Genomic DNA, 18,220 nt, shown 5'->3' on the forward strand with positions numbered 1-18,220 from the left:
TAGAGACTTGGATTACACGGAACATGCTGTACGGAGCCATTTCAAGTATTTTGGCCGGTTGTTTTTATTACGTTTTAAAACAAGTCCCCATCTACTTCAGCTGTTTAGGAGAATGTTCCTGCGCTGTTCTTGCGTGAAGCTCCAGGAAATGTTTTGTGGATTATAAAACTTCACCTGACTTTCCATCGGTATGGAAGTAAACAGATAATGACTGTTTTTGGGGTTTTTTTTTCTTTTGGGTGAATTAATCCTTTAAGTGTCTTATCCTGTGTTCATGCATAACAACTCCTGTCACATGCTATTTATAGTCTTTGGGGTTTCTTCTTTTATTTTGTCAATATTTGCCAGAGTGTGTTATATTGTATTAAATCAAATCAGTTGCTTGCACTAATGCCAGAGATTAATCAGCCATAAATCATGAGTAAATAAATACATTGTAAATAAACCACTTCAGTTTACAGCACTCACATCTCTTAAGCATGCAGATGCTGCACTCAAACTGTCAGCCTCTTTAAAGTCATATAATCCGTGCATCCTGCAGAGGCTGAATTCTGAGAGCCAAGAGCTGAATTATTATTATTTTTATTTTTATTTATTTTTTATATCTAATAAAAAACGCATATGAGAGCTCCACTCGAGTTTTTTTTTCCAGCCTGGAGCTGTGTAGCACAGAGGGTCAGTGGGTCATAAGCCTCATAATAAGTCCAGAGATGAGAGGGACCACCAGCTGCAGCAGCAGCACTCCTCCTCCCCCGAGGCAACAGGTTCCTCCTCCCGCAGCCTGACTGTGCCCTCCAGCGGACACATCCAGAGGTTCTCTCAGTTGCTTCTCGCTATTTTTTTCTTCTTTTTTTTTGTTTTGTTTAATGCGGGCTTCAAATCACGTTTTGTGTCGTTATCAAGATTCGCCCATGCAGTAAAAAATGTTGCTTGGATTAAACTTTGCTCTGAGGAAACGCAACTGCCTCCGTGTGTGTGTGTGTGTGTGTGTGTGTGTATGCGCGCGCCGTTACCCCCCCTCTCCTCTGTCAGGGCGCGCAGGGCAGTGCGTTTTTCTGAGCGGCGCTGAGAGACGCAAAAGCGTGAAGGAGAAGTTCTACCAAACTCGGAGGAAAAGGATTTTGGGTTTATTTCAACGCTTTCAAGGGTTTGTATCCGCTTTGTAATAGTCTGAAACTTGAAGGTGTGGGGTTTTAAAGTAGTTGGTGAGAAAGTTTGGTGACTTTCGTAAACACGTTTTGAAACTCTTGGGCGCGCGCGAGCTTTTTGTGTTTAAGGTTTCGATCGCGCGTAAAAACAACTTTTTTAATGCCCAAAGTTCAATCTCAAACCGCTCCACCCGATTTGGATGATTTGTGCCGTTTGGATGCGTTTCCTGATTTCCCATACATGATGCTTTTTAAAAAAAACAAAAAAACAAAACAAAACGTGACATGCCAACAACATCTTTGTTTGTCACATGTGGTCGCAGTGGATCGTCCAGTTTCTGCGGTTGATCTCATCCCTGTGATCGAGCCTCGCTGTGTAAACACGCTGATTTCCCTTCAAAACGTTCGGATGAGCGGCAGAAGCTCGGAGGGGATCGAGTTGTTCTTGTTCTTGCGCGGAGCTGAAGTCACTGCATTATTTCTCGGCTGGATAACAGTGCATGACTTCATCCATCATCTTACTTGATGTCCTGTGTGTGTGTGTGTGTGTGTGTGTGTGTGTAGGTCACCTCCACTGCACCTCTGTAGTGTGAAAGAGCAAGCACCTGCAGGGGCCCTATCAGTGGCCAGAATCCCCATTACTGCAGTATGGGCAACTTTTCAAGCAAGGATGGCCACGGACCCACAGGTAGGTCAGCAGCAAAACACACGCACACACACAAACATAAGTAGTTTATTAGTGATCAAAAAGGCAGATTAACAATATTTGGGACCATTATTTGCAGTAGAAATAAAGTGACTAAGCTTAAGTACAGATTTGTGGTGCTTGTTTTCCATAGCTTTAGTTACTTTGCAGATTTAGACTGTTCAGTGTTGATTGGCTGTTACCTGTGATGTGTAACCAATCGGACAGTGTTGTGGACGGGACTCTGAGTGACACTACGGCGGGTTCACTCCAGACAGATTCAGGATGTTGCGTCTGAGCCGAAGTGGGGCACTTTAAATACATATCTTCAATCGGCTGACAGTCACGAAAACGCACTGATTCCGATAATTGGAGAAATGCTGAAGATCCAACCGATAATCGCCAGACTGATAATCAGTTTATCCCTCCTTATGGAATTGCATTACTAACTCTGGTTCAACTTCCATTGAATCTCCTTCGTTTTGTCTCTGCAATCAGAAATGTGGCATCACACACATACACCTGGCGCTGCGTTTTGTTTTGAGAATAAAGGCATCACGCCTCGAGGCCATGACACGCGTCTTAGAAGGAGGGTGGCACAGGGAAAAAGAAGAGAAATACAGGAAGCGCGAGGATGCTGGAGACTGTATGAAAGAGGGTGGATAAGGGGTAATCAGGAAATTGAAGGCAACAAAAGGAGAAGCAAGCGGAAAGGCTGTGTGTGTGTGTGTGTGTGTGTGTAAGCAGGAATCTTGGCAGCCCTCCTGCATGTTGCTCAGTGAGTGGTCATTCTCCTCGCGTCCCTATGTGATTCGTTCTGGCCCCGCCGGGCCAGCTGTGATGAATCGGCAGAATTCCCCAGCTCAGCACAAGGGCACCGGATTAATCATAGGAAGCCTAATGCTATCTGACACACACACACAGAACTCAATGGTCGCACACACACACACACACACACACACACACACACACACTCTCTCTCTCTCTCTCTCTCTCTCTCTCATTCAGTCAATCTGCCAGCCGTGTGCATGGTTGGATGAGCACATTAAGGTCTGGAATGAAGAAATAAAAAGCAGGGGTGGCATGAGAAAGTTATTAGACAATCCTGTCATTCTTTACCAGTGATTTGGCCCTTACAGCAGGTGGTGCATGGCTTCCCGACTGACGGTGCTCTTACATCATGTAAGAAGAAAAAACTCAGCCTGCTAGCAGCGAGGCTTTTGTCCAAACAAGGAAAAGCAGGAAAGAAAAAGAGATGTGATGCACTGTGGTTCCAGTAGTTTCTGATGGTGTTATTATTATTGGAGGTTTTCTAATATGGGCAAGGAACCCTGTGCCAGAAAGTAAAAAAAAAAAAAATCACTTGTGTTATCATTAGGGTGTCAGGCTTGGGGATTTATTAGCGTCCGGCTGCTGCAAATTCGTCTTTGCGTGGGGAATATTTGTCCTCTGTGTGTGTACGTGTGTGTTCCTGAACTTAGAGAATGAGCGTCGCAGCGACATAGCCGATGAGCAGTCCGAGAGGAATGTCTGTATTAAAGCATTCATCTTCAGGGGCATGGCCTGGATGTTTGCTGGCTAATGAGGGCCTTGCTGCTTCGGTCACCTCAATGAATGGGGTTTTCAGTGTCAACATGCCAGACCAGTGACTGCTAATCTTTTTGTTTCCTTCGTTCTCTCCATGATTCAGCTGCTCTGTCCGTTGTTTCAGTCCGTTCTTGCTGTGTCTCTGACACTAGTTCATAACTTTAAAGTCTCACTCCATTAAAGAAATGCATTGTTTTTGTTTTTTTCACATGCTGAATGGGGAAAGTTAAGGAGCGAGTGATTCTGTGACATCTCAACTCCAGTATGCAATAAGGTTGGGCGATGTCTACTGAATGGGCTCTTTACGACATCATCAGGAGTGATGGACTGCGATGGATGATGTTGTTGGGAAAGGGGTAGTCACCCAATTCTCATTCTGGCATAGGCCAGTGTTTTCCACACATATACTGTATTTTACTTGGGTGGCATGGCCAGGTATATTTTCCAAAACATTTTATCATTTTAAACCTTTACTTCTTCTTTTGTATGTCAATCCCCAACAAAGGGGAAACTTGTTTTTCATGTGGGAGGTGAGCCCCGACAATAAACAGAGCAAAGTTGACACCTGCTAGCTTGTGTAGGTTGTACCATTAGCAACCAGGTCATCCAGGCTAAGTAGCCATTTTCAGCATACAGGTTGCTAGCTCGGAGGTGGACGATAATTTCCATAGCAAGGGTTAGCATCCGGTGACCCGGACAAGGAAATAGGAGTCAAAAAGCATGATTTTGGTTTTCTTATGTCATCTGATGTCATTCATTCTTTTTTGTCTAGGGGCCCATGGGGACAGTTTCCATACTCCTCCAGCTTCTCCGCAGGGTGATGGGCCTCCATTCGTGCCTGGTGTCCCCCAGCTCCTTCCCCCTACCTCGCCTCAACCTTCCTCTACAGCCCCGGTTTCATCTCCACCTCCGGTCCCGGTCCTCACGTCCAGTGTGAAGAAAGTGCAGTCCGGCTCGACTCCTTCCACTTCTAATCCTCTTCCTAATTGGAGACCTCATCCACCAACCAGCTCAAATAGCTCCACCACTGGCCCCGGAGTTACCCTGTTGCACAACAAGCCAGGAAGTACTCTGGGTAAAGGACAAGCTGCTTTTGGGAGGAATGGGGGTCCTCCTACCTCCACCCCTCGGACTGTGGTCTCCCATGGGAAGAATGTGGCAATCAGCCCTACAAAGAGCCCCTCTCCCCTGTGTAGTGCCTCACCTGTGGTGGGCAAGTCCTCGGGGCAGAAGTGGAGAGAAAGGGACAGTGGTCTGAGTCAGTCTTTGCTTCCCGGTCAGGAAGCCGGGGACAGCCAGGGTGAGGAAGTGGAGAAGCTGCTGGAGGAGTGTAGGATGACACTTGGCATCACTACCAGTCAGGGTGGGGCCACGAACACAGCAGGTAAGAGTCATACAGCTGTCAAGGTTCCACTGTTTCAATACATATGAAGCATATGCTTCATATGCCCGTAGAATTTAGTTTGATCACTTAAACCTTTCATATCTTCATGGGCCTAACATTTCCCTCTTTTTGAGAAGGGCAAATTCATTTCCTTGACATTTTTTTTTTTTTGCATTTGATATGCAATGGATGTCTTCTGACATTTCTGTGTCCTTCCCCTCAGAGATACTGAAGCACCTGCTGACAGAAGTAAAGAGTCTGAAGAGCACTCTCCAGGTGAGATGTGCTGGATACGTGCTGTCCAGTTTCTTCGTCTCTAAATGTTTGGCTGTGTTCTTAGCGTGACTCTAATGGTATGGAGCTATTTGCTAATGAGCCCCCCCCCTTAAACAGCCTCTTCGTTTGACAGTTAAGTAGGCCCAGTATTCTTGACCAGTGTTTGCGTTCTCTAAGTTGAATGGGTGCGCTTGGAGCCGTATTACCACAACCCTTAGGTTTAATCATGTGGTTTCGTCTTGTACCCCTTAAAGTGACACATATTGTTTGGGAATATACGAACAAGAAAATACAAGGGCTGTGTTAAAATGAAATGTAAGCTGATTCTATTTTGAATGTACTAAATTAGCTCTACATTGCAATATAAGAGCACGTACAACTTCAGCCAACAAAATCTAGAAAGTGCTAGAAATGAGTAGCCTGCTTTACTCTGCCTGTCTGAAGCGAAGGGACCGACTGTTTTCAAAAATTACTATGATTTCCTTGAGTGGTAACTGCATGTGTGCCATGCTGAAGTCCAACGTTTGACAGACATACTAATGGTAACTGAGAGGATCTGGGCATAGCGACCGGTCAATTAACAACCATGCAGACAGAGAAAATGCCTGTCTTCTAAAAGATAGTACACTTTTAGTTTTTCGTTCCCCGCTAAAGCACTCTTTTAGACAATGCACCTGAAAGACTGGATACATTTAGCAAAGTAAACAGAAAGTCACGCAGCCCAATTATAGATGAGTCAGAGTGGTGCTTGTGACCTTTGCTCCAGGAGATAAAACACAACTCGTCACCCTCCACCCTCCACTCCCTCCCGTCACAATAGGCCTTGGAATGGGCCCCGCTGGGAGCTGCAGCTTTTCCTAATTGAGGTTTTCCTGTCCTCCGCTTCTCCTGAGAGGCCCGAAAGAGGAAGATCATCAAGATCATCTATTTCTCCGAGTGTTTCTTGTAGAGCCTATCAGGGAAAGCAGATAGTTAAGTGTGGTTGTGACTCTCTCTGGGAGGAGAGCAAAAGGTGTAAATAAAAAAAACCCGGCAGGACACCTGTTGCCTTGTTACAGATTTGATTTAAAGATGCATTGTGGATTTTTTGATGAACAAAGAAATGTAAAGACAGGCATTGACAAAAATAATCCAACTCAATCATCACTTATGACCCGCTAGAAGAGTGTGGTGGTGTCTTTATCTGATAAGACACTACTCCCTGTCGGCACTTTCTTATTTTCTTATTATTTTAGCTGTGTCAGGGACGTTTCTGTGCATCAGGACCTGGGAATGAGACTCAACACTCAACTTTTAATGGTGTGTTTTCAACTGGCAACCGGCTAACCCTGCATCGAATGCCTTTAACAAAAAAATGACAAGTAAAGCTTCCAATCACGCCCATTTCTCTCTCTCTGCCTTGGCCTCGACTAAAGATACTTGTCCAGTAGGGACTGGAGAGCTATTTTGGATTAGCCCACTCTCAGGTTCCAAACCCAAAGTTGAGTGAACCATAAATGTTGAATACAAAACTTCTGTAAGCATTCTTCAGCTCTATTTCTCCGGCGCTCCGTGCTCTTATGAGGATGGTGATATGCTGTGGTAATTTCCTGTCAGTCGTTGGTTCCAATTCCTGACCCACCCTTATGAGGATTGTAGCCAGAGGCTCTCAGCTTCCTTTCAGATCAGCCACAGATTACAACGGCTGGAATATGACCTACAGTACGCCTCCCTTGACCCCCATCTTGATTCTACCCCCGTCCGCGCTCCTTATTCTTTTTTTTTGCCTTGTATAATTAGAATCAGCATTATAATGCAAGCGAGTGTTCTCCAGCTCTTCCACTCCACACTTCCTCGGTGTCACCTCTTTCTCTGCTTGTTATTCAATCCCGTCTCCCTCTCCTGCCCTTCCGTCCCCTCTCCAGCACTTTCCCACATCACTATAAGGATGGAAATACAAACCCTGCAAAGGGCCAGCTGAACCTCTGAGAGACTGCGGTGTAGCACTGAGAGGTAGCCGTGTATTAGAAGTCGGGGCAATCCAACACTTTGTTTACATGGGCCCTCGATAGGGCAATATAAGCCTGCAAAGCTCGACTTTATGAACCCTCTCAGTCTGCTCCGCTGTCCTGGGAGCCTTTCTGTGGAGAGCGGGATTGCGGAGGAGGGGGTTCACATTCGGCTGTTCGGGAGACAAAACTTGTTTTGTTTTGCGCTGCGTAGCGAGGTGGGGTGGTAGTGTGGGTGGGGGGGTTGGCTGACTGGCCATGTGTCTTTGTGTGCGTGCTGCACGTGAGACAGAAGACACACAAAAACGTACAGATGCATTGAGAACTCTTGGCTGGTGCGATAGGTTTTTTGAGCCTTGCGGAGAGGCCTCCCTCCCTCCTGCTTCCCTCGCCGCGCCTCTCTCCCTCCATTCCCTCATTCTTGCTCCATCGGAGAGCTGACCGCTCCTCCCCGAGCAAAAGAACTCCACACAATTACCCCTCCAGCTTTTGCTGCAAAGCTCCTCTCTATCTCATCCCTCCCCATTCCTCTTCTATCTGGCTTCTTTCCCTCTTAGTTTGCCCTCTCACTTCCATCCATCTTTTCATCCGACCCCAACTTCCTTAAGCCCCTTTTTTCTTTAGCTATGACCTCTTGTTTTTTGACCTTTTTATCCATGTAGATTAAGTTGCCATTATTCTTCCAGTCACATTCTCTCAGCTCAGCCTCTCCCCTGCGCCTCTTCATCTGCGTGTCCTCAAACTCTCATTCTTCATTTCTTTTCCTCTGTCCATGCACGGTCATATCTTTGAGTGGATTCTGAAAAGACACATGACTACCCAATGTGCAGCGAACTGCTGAGGATGTTATCCAATGTACCATCTGTCAGTGCTTATGTGCACCAGTGTTCAATTGTCTTAACCAACAAAAATGAAAACACTCCATTCATGACTGGGTTTTGTGTGTGAGTGTGTGTGTGGGTGGCTGGTCAGATTTGTGTTCCCCTCCCTCCTGGAGATTTAGCCGATCTGAATGCTTTGGAATCAGTTCCAGGTGAATGCTGGCGGAGATTTCCAGGAATGATCCGCAGGTTCCCTCTGCTCCCTTTTCTCCTCGCTAGGCTGCTCCACCAAGAAGGCCCCGTTACTGGAGGCCACAGAGGCCGTTCACGTGTCGAGTGAAGATTTAGTGTGTTTGGGATGGTTGGAGGCGGGGGCTTGTGTGCACGCTGTGGCTTGGGACCCTGTTTCTCTGATGTCTGCGGACATTTAGATACGCAAACTCGCCGGATCTACCAAGTCATTTTCACGTGCCGGTCGGGAGGGGGGGGGGTCCGACCGTTATATGTGTGTGTGACTGCTGAGGAGGGAATCGAATGTCCCTTAGTAGGTGTAACAGTCTATTCAACCACTTTTCAGAGTAGGCGAAGGCTGGAGAGAGGAACCATTAAAGAGTTGGGATGATTCCCCAAGTATGTATTAGGAAGATTGGGTGTGGAGGTGAACTCTGGACAGATGGTTGGAACGGAACACACATAGCATACAGACACACACTGAAACAATCTCCAAGTGTGCTGGACCCTTTCCGGGAACTCCGATGTGCATCAAGAATAAAGAGTGTGACATGCGTATCTCTGTGTGTGTGTGTGTGTGTGAGTGTGTGAGTGTGTGAGTGTGTGAGTGAGTGAGTGTGTGTGTGTGTGTGTGTGTGCCTGTGAAGGCGGGATACCACATCTGGTCTTGCAGTGGGGCACTGGGTCAGCTCTTGAGGGAGTAGGCGTAAGTGTGTGTGTGTGTGTGTGTGTGTGTCTTAAGACTGACAATCCACACCCTTATCTCAGTGTGACTGAGGAGCGCCCCTTCCTGTTTCCTTAAACAGACATGCTCCAGTTGGAGAATCCACGTCCAGATAACAAAAGCTCTCTGAATACTTTAAATGTGCACTGTGTAGTTTTGGGGAATATCTTCATTGGTTGATTTTGTACTGTAATGCAAAACCACTATCCCATTATTCTTTCGACACATGTCGCCGGGCAGGCCTCATGTGTGTGAGGAAACTTAACATTGTGGTTTGATGGTGAGGTAAAAGAATAATGGAGGTGTACATGTGGGAGAGAAGAAGGGGAACATGATATGTGTGTGTGTGTGTGTATGAATGCATGTGTGTGTATCCAGTGTAATCGGCTCCAGCTGTGGTCTTGAGTCACTGGTCAGATGAGGGAGCGACTTGGCTCGGATACCGCCTCCTCCTCCGCATCTCCATCCATTCTTCTTCTCATTACCAACATTCCCGGCCCCGCAGCACTCGCTCACATCTCCACAGGCAGTTTTTTTTTTTTTAATCTGTGCATGATTTTAAACCGCTTTTATAGTCATTCCTCTTTCATTTTATGATGATGGTGTCTTTAAATGTTTTTTTCTTTTTGTTTTGCTTTGGTGATGATCTGGTATCGTTTACCGCCTGGCTTCATTGGTTCGGATTGCATCTTTTGATATCTTGGGAAAGTGTTTGGGCATGTCCTAGACCTAGGCAATGTTACTGTGAAAAACTGGAAACTTTGTTTACATCATTCAGTGTCAGAGTCATTGCCAAAGGACACAGTTTCACAATGCTTCCAAATTGTTGCGTAAAACTGTTTTTTTTTGTTTTTTTTTTGTATATCTGTCTGAGTCTAAACTTGTCAGGGGTCTTTTTTTGTGGGTTTTAGATGACAGGAGCTAAACCTTTTGTTCAGTTCTGCCTCACTAGTGTTGAGTCCACTCCTCTCTGCTTGCTGAGGCTTGCTTCCTCAGCTCAGTTCAACTTGTACTCTCCTAATGAAGGCCAAATGGATATTTGATTGTTCACTTGATTACAGTCTCTGTCTGCTGAGGGTTCAGCTATGTTTGTTTTTGGCAGTCATATCCAGTTTGGGTTGAAAAAAAAGCGAGTTTTAATATTATTATAGTAGAAAATGATCTGCGGTAGAACAATACTTGTCAAAATGTTGCAGCATTACTCGCCTGTTTATAGTGTGAAGACAGCACAAGCCGTATGTATTGTTGATCTCAACCCTGATGTTACTCAGTACGGGAAAATGTAGTGTGCATTCATAATAGTGAATTTTATTAGCCATGCTAGCTGCTTAGGATAAGTGGTAATACATCTAGCAACATCATCAGAGTGCGACTCCCATCAGGGGTGGTAATGTCTCATGAGCACCTCTAGATTCTATTTCTAAATCACAAAACTATTATAAATGGATAAGTGGAAATAAAATTGTTATTGTCACAAAGACAATATTCCTACTTAGCTGTTTACATGGCCAGTGAAAATGAATATTCCATCAATATTTCAGTTGGCATGCAGTTGTGTATACTTGTACAACTAACGAGCAGAGCATCCGTCTTTCATCTTTAACCCCGCCAAAGAGGGTTATGTTTGCCTATTTCCATTTGTTTGTTGGTTGGTTGGTTTGTCAGCAGGATTACACAAAAACTACTGAATGGATATCCACTGAACTTGGATGGAGGATGGGTCTAAGCCCAGAATGGAATCCTCAGCCTTTGGTGCACATCCAGATAAAAGGACAGATTCAAACAAAACATTGTGAATCTAGCTGATTTAAATATATTTACTTTGAAATGGGATTAGGCTTGATTGACTTAAAGGAGTCATCACCCGGAAATCGCACTTTCTCTCGTTAAATCTCTGTTGAAACTTGCCTGAAAAACTGGAGTTTGAAAGTGGCTTATTTTTTTCGCTTTGGCTCTTTTTCCGAACAGGAATAGCGCACAGTAGTGCGCGTTCCTAAAGCACGAGATTTTGACTCTGCTCCTGTGGTGACGTTACCACAGGAGGCTACTTGCATATGCATCGGCTCACAGCCGTCCTCAGCCAGAGTGAGCACGCCGAATCTGCTTATTTCTCTGTCATTTTCACGCCATACATCGTGACTGCCAGCATTAAAACTCAGGTCTTACATGTAAAACACGAGTGTGAAAAGTAAGAAGGAAAAAAAAAAGATTTTACCATTCAGAGACATCCTGCTGTAAACGTGTATCTTCCACCGTCTCTGCCTCTTCATTCTCCCTTTCAGTTTCCGACTCTGGCTCGTACATAAATGCCTGAATTCCGTAAGGTTCGTCATTTAGTGTGTGTGCCATGACAGGGGGCTGTTTATGTTTTGGAGTCCGTGTGTGCATGCAGGCTCGCCCCCCATTCCGGCGCTGTCCTTCCTGCGGCCAATCAACGCGCGCCTCATTACATATTAATACAATGCACATCCGGACCGGTCAAAACCTCGCGCATAATCTCGCGTGAGAAAGTCGCGGTATGAAAAAGTGTCAAAACAAGCTCTATGTTTGATTTTTTTTTTTTTTTTTTTTTTCCTAATAAGATTTAAGAATTGATTCAAAGCGATCCTAGAGGGACTGGATATGTAAAAAACCAGGTGATGACTCCTTTAAAGGGGACTGTTGGGCCTCGTCGGAGGTATACGCTCTACTGAGTGCAATTCTAGTTCAATATAGGAATATCACTACCTTTGTCTTTCTAGTAGTTACGTTTTTCTTTCCTAGCCTTACAAAATGCTGGCTCGTTCGACACACACAGCTGACTGTAAATGGGCGAAATTCCATCAGTCACAAAAGCCGGTAAAATCCCTAACTGAGATGCATATTCTGAATGCATTGTATATAGTATGTCACAAAAATGTTCCTATAATGACAATGGTATACATCCAGCATAAGGCTGGTTTTGTGTACGTGACCCATATCAGATTTAGAATATTCCCATATTTGGAAACATAGTAGACTATTAGATTGCATGTAAACATAGTCAGTTTTCTTCACATAAACACCCATCTTATTTCTCCTTCAGACAGAGCGTGGGGAATGGCTGCAGTTCCAGGCGGACCTACAGGTGGCGGTGTCAGTGGCAGACCGCCTGAGAGCCGAGGCAGAGGAGGAGCTGACCGCGCTCCGAACGTCGCACAAGGATGTGGAGAGGGAGCTGGCCACCGCCCAGCAGAGGCAGAAGGAGGCTGACACGCAACTGGTCACCCTGAGAGGGGAGTTAAAGGAGAGCAGGCAGAGGCTGGCTACTCTCAGCCAGGCTCAGGGCAAAACTGATACCCAGGAACCAGAGAGGACCAGTGGAGAACCAGCCAACAGCTCCGACAGCAAAGAAGGGACCCAGCGTGGCAGGGAGAGGGGGGTGCACAGGTCGGGGCGAGAAGAGGTGGAAAGTCGGAGTCAGAATGAATTGACGAAGAATGTTGCAAGCGAGGACGTGAGAACAGACTGTAAAGGTGTGACTAAGCGTTACCTGAGAAATGTGACCAATGAGGACAGGAGTGGAGAGGAGGTGCGATCGACTGAGGCCCGACGGACGGTAACCACAGAGAGGTCAAGGTGAGGTGGACTGTCTGAGGTTGTGCTTTTTTGGGGAGTAAACAAACACAAATATATTTTTCTGCAGCATACTACAAAAGAATCACGTCGTGTAGTGTAGATGGCTCAGACAGTCAGATATTTCACAAGACAGCCCTTTGTCTTCCACATTTTCTGTCTGTGACTTAGCAGCCACAAATGGATCCCGGCCACCAAATTTGGTCAGGGCTGTGATTGTGGTTTCTCATTTTTGGTTGTTCTCAACCCACAGGCCTCCGTGGGGCCATTTGAGGACAGTTTGAACCACTTAAGCCACAGGAACAGCTGTTTCACAAAAAAAATGCCTCCAAAAAATGGTTGGTTTGGTTCATCGGGTCCTCTGTCCTAACTGTGTGTTGCAATGTCACAGAAGCCTGTCCAGGTTACCTGCTTCCTCAAACTCCCCCACCATGCAGAATGGAACATCCCAGTCTAACACTGCCACAACGCTCGGACCTGCAAACAAGGTAAAATAAGTATTTTATCTTGATACTGATCCTGTGGAGGATCCTGCATGAGAGTTTGGTCAATCCATGCTTTGTTGTTCGTGTAATGATTTTGACCTAATTTGGCTGAAATGTGTTTGTTTTAAAGAACTTGGCGCAGCTAAGAGGCCGAAGAAGTCTGGATTGGCAAGACAGCAGGACAAGCACCGAAACAGGTGTGTGTGTTTGTGTGTGTGTGTGTGTGTGTTCATGTTCGTGTGTGTGTGTGTGTGTGTGGGTGTGTGTGTTGTGTTCATGTTTGTGTGTTCATCTTCGTGTCCCAAAATGGAAAACAGCTGATTTTTGGGTCAAAGGTTAGGTCAGGGCAGGTATCCAGGTAATGGATGTAACATGTGTGTTAGACCTCAAGCATGCACACACTGTGTTCGATAAGAAGCACTGACTATTAAAGTAACTTTGTATTTGTAGACAAGAAAACTCCACATGGCAAATTTTAAGCTGCACTAATGAACATTTTCATTTAAACAAAACCTCAAATGACTGTAATGTGAACGGGTCTGCTCATAAACAAACCCATAATTAAATGTTACCAAAGACTGCATCCTCCCCCAGCTCTACACTTTTGGTTTTACAGTCTCTGTTTGGTCACTCTTATCACTCTTCCCATTTTCTGCTGTTTTTCAGCCAGAAAAGCTCAAATAAACAAACTTTACAGTGCCTGCTCAGCATAGAGCAGCTTACACACAGCGAGATGCTACCTGGTAAACAAACAAGGGTGTTTTAGCGGCAAAATAGTCACTTATCTACTTATAATTATTATTAACTTAAGAGTTACTGCTTGCTCTGCTGCCCCCAAGTGGCTAAAAATGACATACTACTCCTTTAAGACATGTAAAAGTTCATGTTAGCTTGTTTAAGGGTGCTGTAGCTACACCTCTCTCCTTCCCCCACTTCTTAAAGTGTTCACAATGACAGCATGCTGTTGAGTAATGAAGTACAGTACGCTCGCTTGTCTTTGCAGGAAAACGTGAGGAGTCTCTGAACAAGTATAATTCTGCCCTCACTGAGCTGCCACCCATCAAGTGAGTCTACACACCACACACACGCACACACACACACACACACAGAGACCCAAAGCGCCTCTCGTACTTGAATCAATGTGTTAATTAGTGTTTCTTTTCAATAAAAGAAGTCTGCTGTGTGACAAGATTTCTCTCTTCAGAACTCTACAAAAGCCCGACTTACGACAGCAGCTCCTGGCGAGCTTAAATGAAAAGATTTGCGGCCCTCAGCAGTTTGTATCTTGTTGTTGTCAGGTCCCAGGATGGCTTCAACATGCTGCTGCGTCGCCATGGAGGCTCAAAGAGAAACTCGCTGCTGCGCTGGTGTCAGAGCCGAACGCAAGGCTACCAGGTGATTATACATCTCTTTAAAGCCGCACGAGGTGATCGCTTCCACCGCTAAAGGCCCTGAAGTGTAAAGTCATAGATGTAATTGAATAGCAATTCACCAGCGAACAGCTAATGTTGCAATAATGGTATCATTTGAGAGTCTGGTTGGATCAATTTGATTTTACTTAAATGCAAGAATTTGCTGCTCCTTTCTGTCATTTCTGATGGTAAATGAAGAGTTTTGGTTGGACAAAAGAGCAATTTAAAGACATCGTTTTTGGTTCTGGGAAATTGTGATCAGCGTTTCTCACAGTTTTTTGACATTTTATAAACGAATCAATCAAAAGCCCTCTGTTACCTGTGACAGGTAATCCTGTGCAGGGCCGTGTGAAGGGGGCTGAGGGTGAGCCGGTGTCTGCATGACATGACATAGATGCAGATCACATCTACTCAGACTGGGGCTGCATCTAATGATTATTTTCACTATCAATTGAAGGTGCTTGTTCTAGCACTTGGTAGCAATTTACTTGTATTAATTACTATTTTAGATTAGCAGATTGTAACGTGACGTGAAAAATTAGACCTTCCCCGTCTCTTTTTTTTGCCTGCAAGCCTGTGGATGATGTGTTGAAGTTGTTAATGCTGCTGGACTGTGGATTTCTCTGTGAAAGACTGAAGGATGTGATGAACTCTAGTGCCTCCAGTGTCTCTCTCTGCTCTGCTAACAGAGAGAGACAACAGTAGCCGAACATAATCTCGCCCGTCTTTCCTCTACGCAGAACATCGATATCACCAACTTCAGCAGCAGCTGGGCCGATGGGCTCGCCTTCTGTGCCGTCTACCACACCTACCTCCCCTCGCACATCCCTTACAGCACTCTTACTCCCGAAAACAAGGTAAGAGCGGCGCCCGGTGCCTGTTAAGTGCATCGGACCGAGTGATTTATGGTGTTCGACTTATCGATTCGTCTCTTGCCTCTGTAGAGGGAGAATCTCGGCCTGGCCTTCAAAACAGGAGAGACAGTCGGGATCGCGCAAACTGTGGTGAGCAGTAAAGCCTCATCTGACTTGTTTGGAATAGACGCAAGGTTGATTTTGTTCCACAACAAATTCCAAAAAACTTTGTTCCACAGACGGTAGAGGAGATGCTGAGAGCAGGCGGTCCTGACTGGCAGAGGGTCCTGAGCTACGTGGAGAGCATCTACCGTCACTTTGAGATGTGACTGCTGGAGGTACTGACAGACAACCCCCTACCCCCAGGGTGGACCCTGAAGGACTCTTCAGAGGAAACAATAACAGTCGATTATATCAATTACTCCCTGAATGCTATATTTTCTGTACCTTTGTTTGGCGCCAGGAAATTGGGGGAGCCAATTGTCTCAAAGCTACAATTTGCAACTTTCCGATATCAAAATAATCTTTTTGCTTTAAAACGCGGGATATCTTGGAAATAACAATAGCAACAACATTTACATTCTTTTTAAATGTGTATGGACGCTGGCTCTGGCAAGAAAAAGAGTAAACATAGTCAACAGTGTTTACTGTGTTTGATAGTAAGTATTGTTACCGCACACGATCGAGTATGAAGAATGAAGCGTGCATTATGATTAAATGCAGGGGTGTCACCATTTCAAAGGTGATTTTATTCGCAAACCGAAGCAGATTCTCTTGATTTTCTGGCATGTGTGTGCTACTACACACACACACACACACACTCACACACTCACTGCAACAAGTGTGGGTTTTGCAGGTGAGGAAACTGTTATTGTCGTGGTTGGTGTTGATGTAAAATGCCTTCTAGTGACCCTTCATTTTGTTACTGTGTTTAACAAACTGTTATTGACGGGTGAAATGTCGTTATTACAAATGAAATAAATTACAGCCTGGGTGTGCACTCCAAAAAACCAGATGGCAGTTAAATCAGACTTGATAGTATGTGGCCTATATTTTTAAGAAGAATAGAAATCAAGACTCAGCCGATCTAACAATGGCATATCCATCAGAGCCGAACATTACAGGGAAATGGTACTTAAAAGGGGCTCTGTTGTGCAAGAAGCCGGTAGTTAGTTTATGTTAGCGGACTTAATTTCAAAACGTATGTGTAGCCACTGTTGCGCTCTGTTAGTAAAATCCAACCAAAGTCCCTCACAAAGAAATCCAACAGTCCAGCACCATCAGACATCTTCAACAAATAACACTGGCTTGTATAGGCAACCAGCAGAGAGACAGGCACAATGTGGCCAACAGAATGTGATCCTGGATTTGGAGAACTGTGACACCCCTTACACGATCCCATTTCCACAGCCAAGCAGATGTGTACGTAACACGGGACGAAAATCTTTCCATGTAGCTCTTTTGTTAAAGAAATAATTCATCATGAAATCCTTAAAGAATGCATTCAGTGATATACGACCTGAAGTGTCCCTTGACCAGGTGGAAGATACGGGGGAAATGTACTCAGTATTCTTACCGTTGGGGCCCAAGCCAGTAATTCATTTTTTTATGTTGGATGCATTCTATCTTCATATTGCTGACGTTTCACGTCCATCCGTGTGTAGTTTTGAAGAATTCAGAGGCTCTGATGGTGATACACAGTTTATCAGATCGAGTTAAACGTGCAGAGGTGACCAACAGAAAAGGAGGGGACCTGCACTGATTGATTCATTTGTTGGCGTTTTTTTTTTTTTATAAATCATCCCTTTGAAGGAGGTGTTCGTACAGTCAGTCAGATTTGCTGTAAATGTCTCCACACTGGTACTTCACTGGCCGAAAGTACTGTATTGCATTGTGTCCTTCATTCAGTCTGTAAGCAGTCCTTGTTCTATCTGCCAATATGTTTTGCCTTTTAACCTTTTCTACTGTTTCCTGGACCTGTCAGCACTCTGTAAATATGCACTTTTGTCTGCACTTTGTTGGTGTAAGAATGTAATAATGTACAGTACAGATGTTACACATCTGCCGTAGCCTTCGAAAGGGCTCAGTAGACATTCGTTTTGTGAGGCTGCGGATCAGTCGAGGTCAAACTCTCTCACAGGAAACGCAGTGAGTGTGTGGCAGTGATGGAAATCTGAGAAGTGTCTCCCGTGTTACCACAAGTGTGCCACCGCTGTTTGGCGCTCAGGGATGTGCATGACAGGAGTGAGTAACAGTACAATACAAGCCTACACAGGTTTGCAAAATCCGGTTGCGACATCATCTCCTGTCAACATCATGCTACACCAGTGCTGAGAAAGTTTAAAGGATAGGTTCACCCAAAAAGTGAAAAATGCAGTCATCACCTAGTATCTACTCACCCCCATGTCGATGGAAAGTCGGGCGTCCGCAAAACATTTTCTGGAACTCCTGCCGCAAAAACGGCGTCGCAACATTCTCCTAAGCTACTGGAGTAGATGGACCTTGTTTGAAAGCGTAAGGGAAAGTTGGAAAAAAAACATAAAGCGGCTCCATACAGAGTAATCCGAGTCACCAGAGGCCTCAAGATCCCAAACTGATTTAAAAAGATGTTATTTACACCCATTTTCAGCTTTTTCATTTTTTGGGGTGAACTTATCCTTTAGGGCTGAGTTTGTTGCCAAATACACAAGTGCCAAATGTCGAAAAAAATTAATCCTTTTCATGTGGAAATAGACCTTTTGTAAAACATGTTTATATGTAACTAGTGTGGAAAAAATATATATATATATGCCAAAGAAATAAACTGTTAATATGACGCAAATAATAGTGTGTGAGTATTGTGTAACCCAGTCATTTTGTACTTTTAACCCTCGACTGAACACTGTAGCATACAGCTATGGGCTTTTAGCCATGTCTTCTGGGTTCATCAAGGTCCTCATTTGGGTTGAAAGAAGCTCGAGATGACTTGGCCTGGACTCTACTGCCCCCTGCTGGTTGGTGTGAGTCAAAACAGGCTTTTATTATACCTTTT

General features: G+C 44.9%; 1 protein-coding gene across 2 annotated transcripts; it reads left to right on the top strand.

The window, feature by feature from the left end:
• The first annotated feature begins 1,028 nt into the window (after positions 1–1,028).
• Positions 1,029–18,013, top strand: LOC115566446 (cytospin-A). Of its 2 annotated transcripts, none has more exons than XM_030392331.1 (12): positions 1,029–1,147; positions 1,713–1,836; positions 4,193–4,804; positions 5,028–5,080; positions 11,909–12,441; positions 12,830–12,926; positions 13,054–13,120; positions 13,927–13,987; positions 14,222–14,318; positions 15,076–15,192; positions 15,280–15,339; positions 15,429–18,013. In XM_030392331.1, the coding sequence occupies exons 2-12, from the start codon at positions 1,797–1,799 to the stop codon at positions 15,516–15,518; spliced, it is 1,827 nt and encodes a 608-aa protein (XP_030248191.1). In that variant the 5' UTR covers positions 1,029–1,147; positions 1,713–1,796; the 3' UTR covers positions 15,519–18,013. The 2 variants fall into 2 exon arrangements, with proteins under 2 accessions (XP_030248191.1, XP_030248192.1); XM_030392332.1 differs by having other exon boundaries at positions 12,833–12,926.
• Positions 18,014–18,220: the final 207 nt, after the last annotated feature.

The sequence above is a fragment of the Sparus aurata genome, chromosome 16, assembly GCF_900880675.1.
Source record: "Sparus aurata chromosome 16, fSpaAur1.1, whole genome shotgun sequence".
Taxonomy (NCBI): Eukaryota; Metazoa; Chordata; class Actinopteri; order Spariformes; family Sparidae; genus Sparus; species Sparus aurata.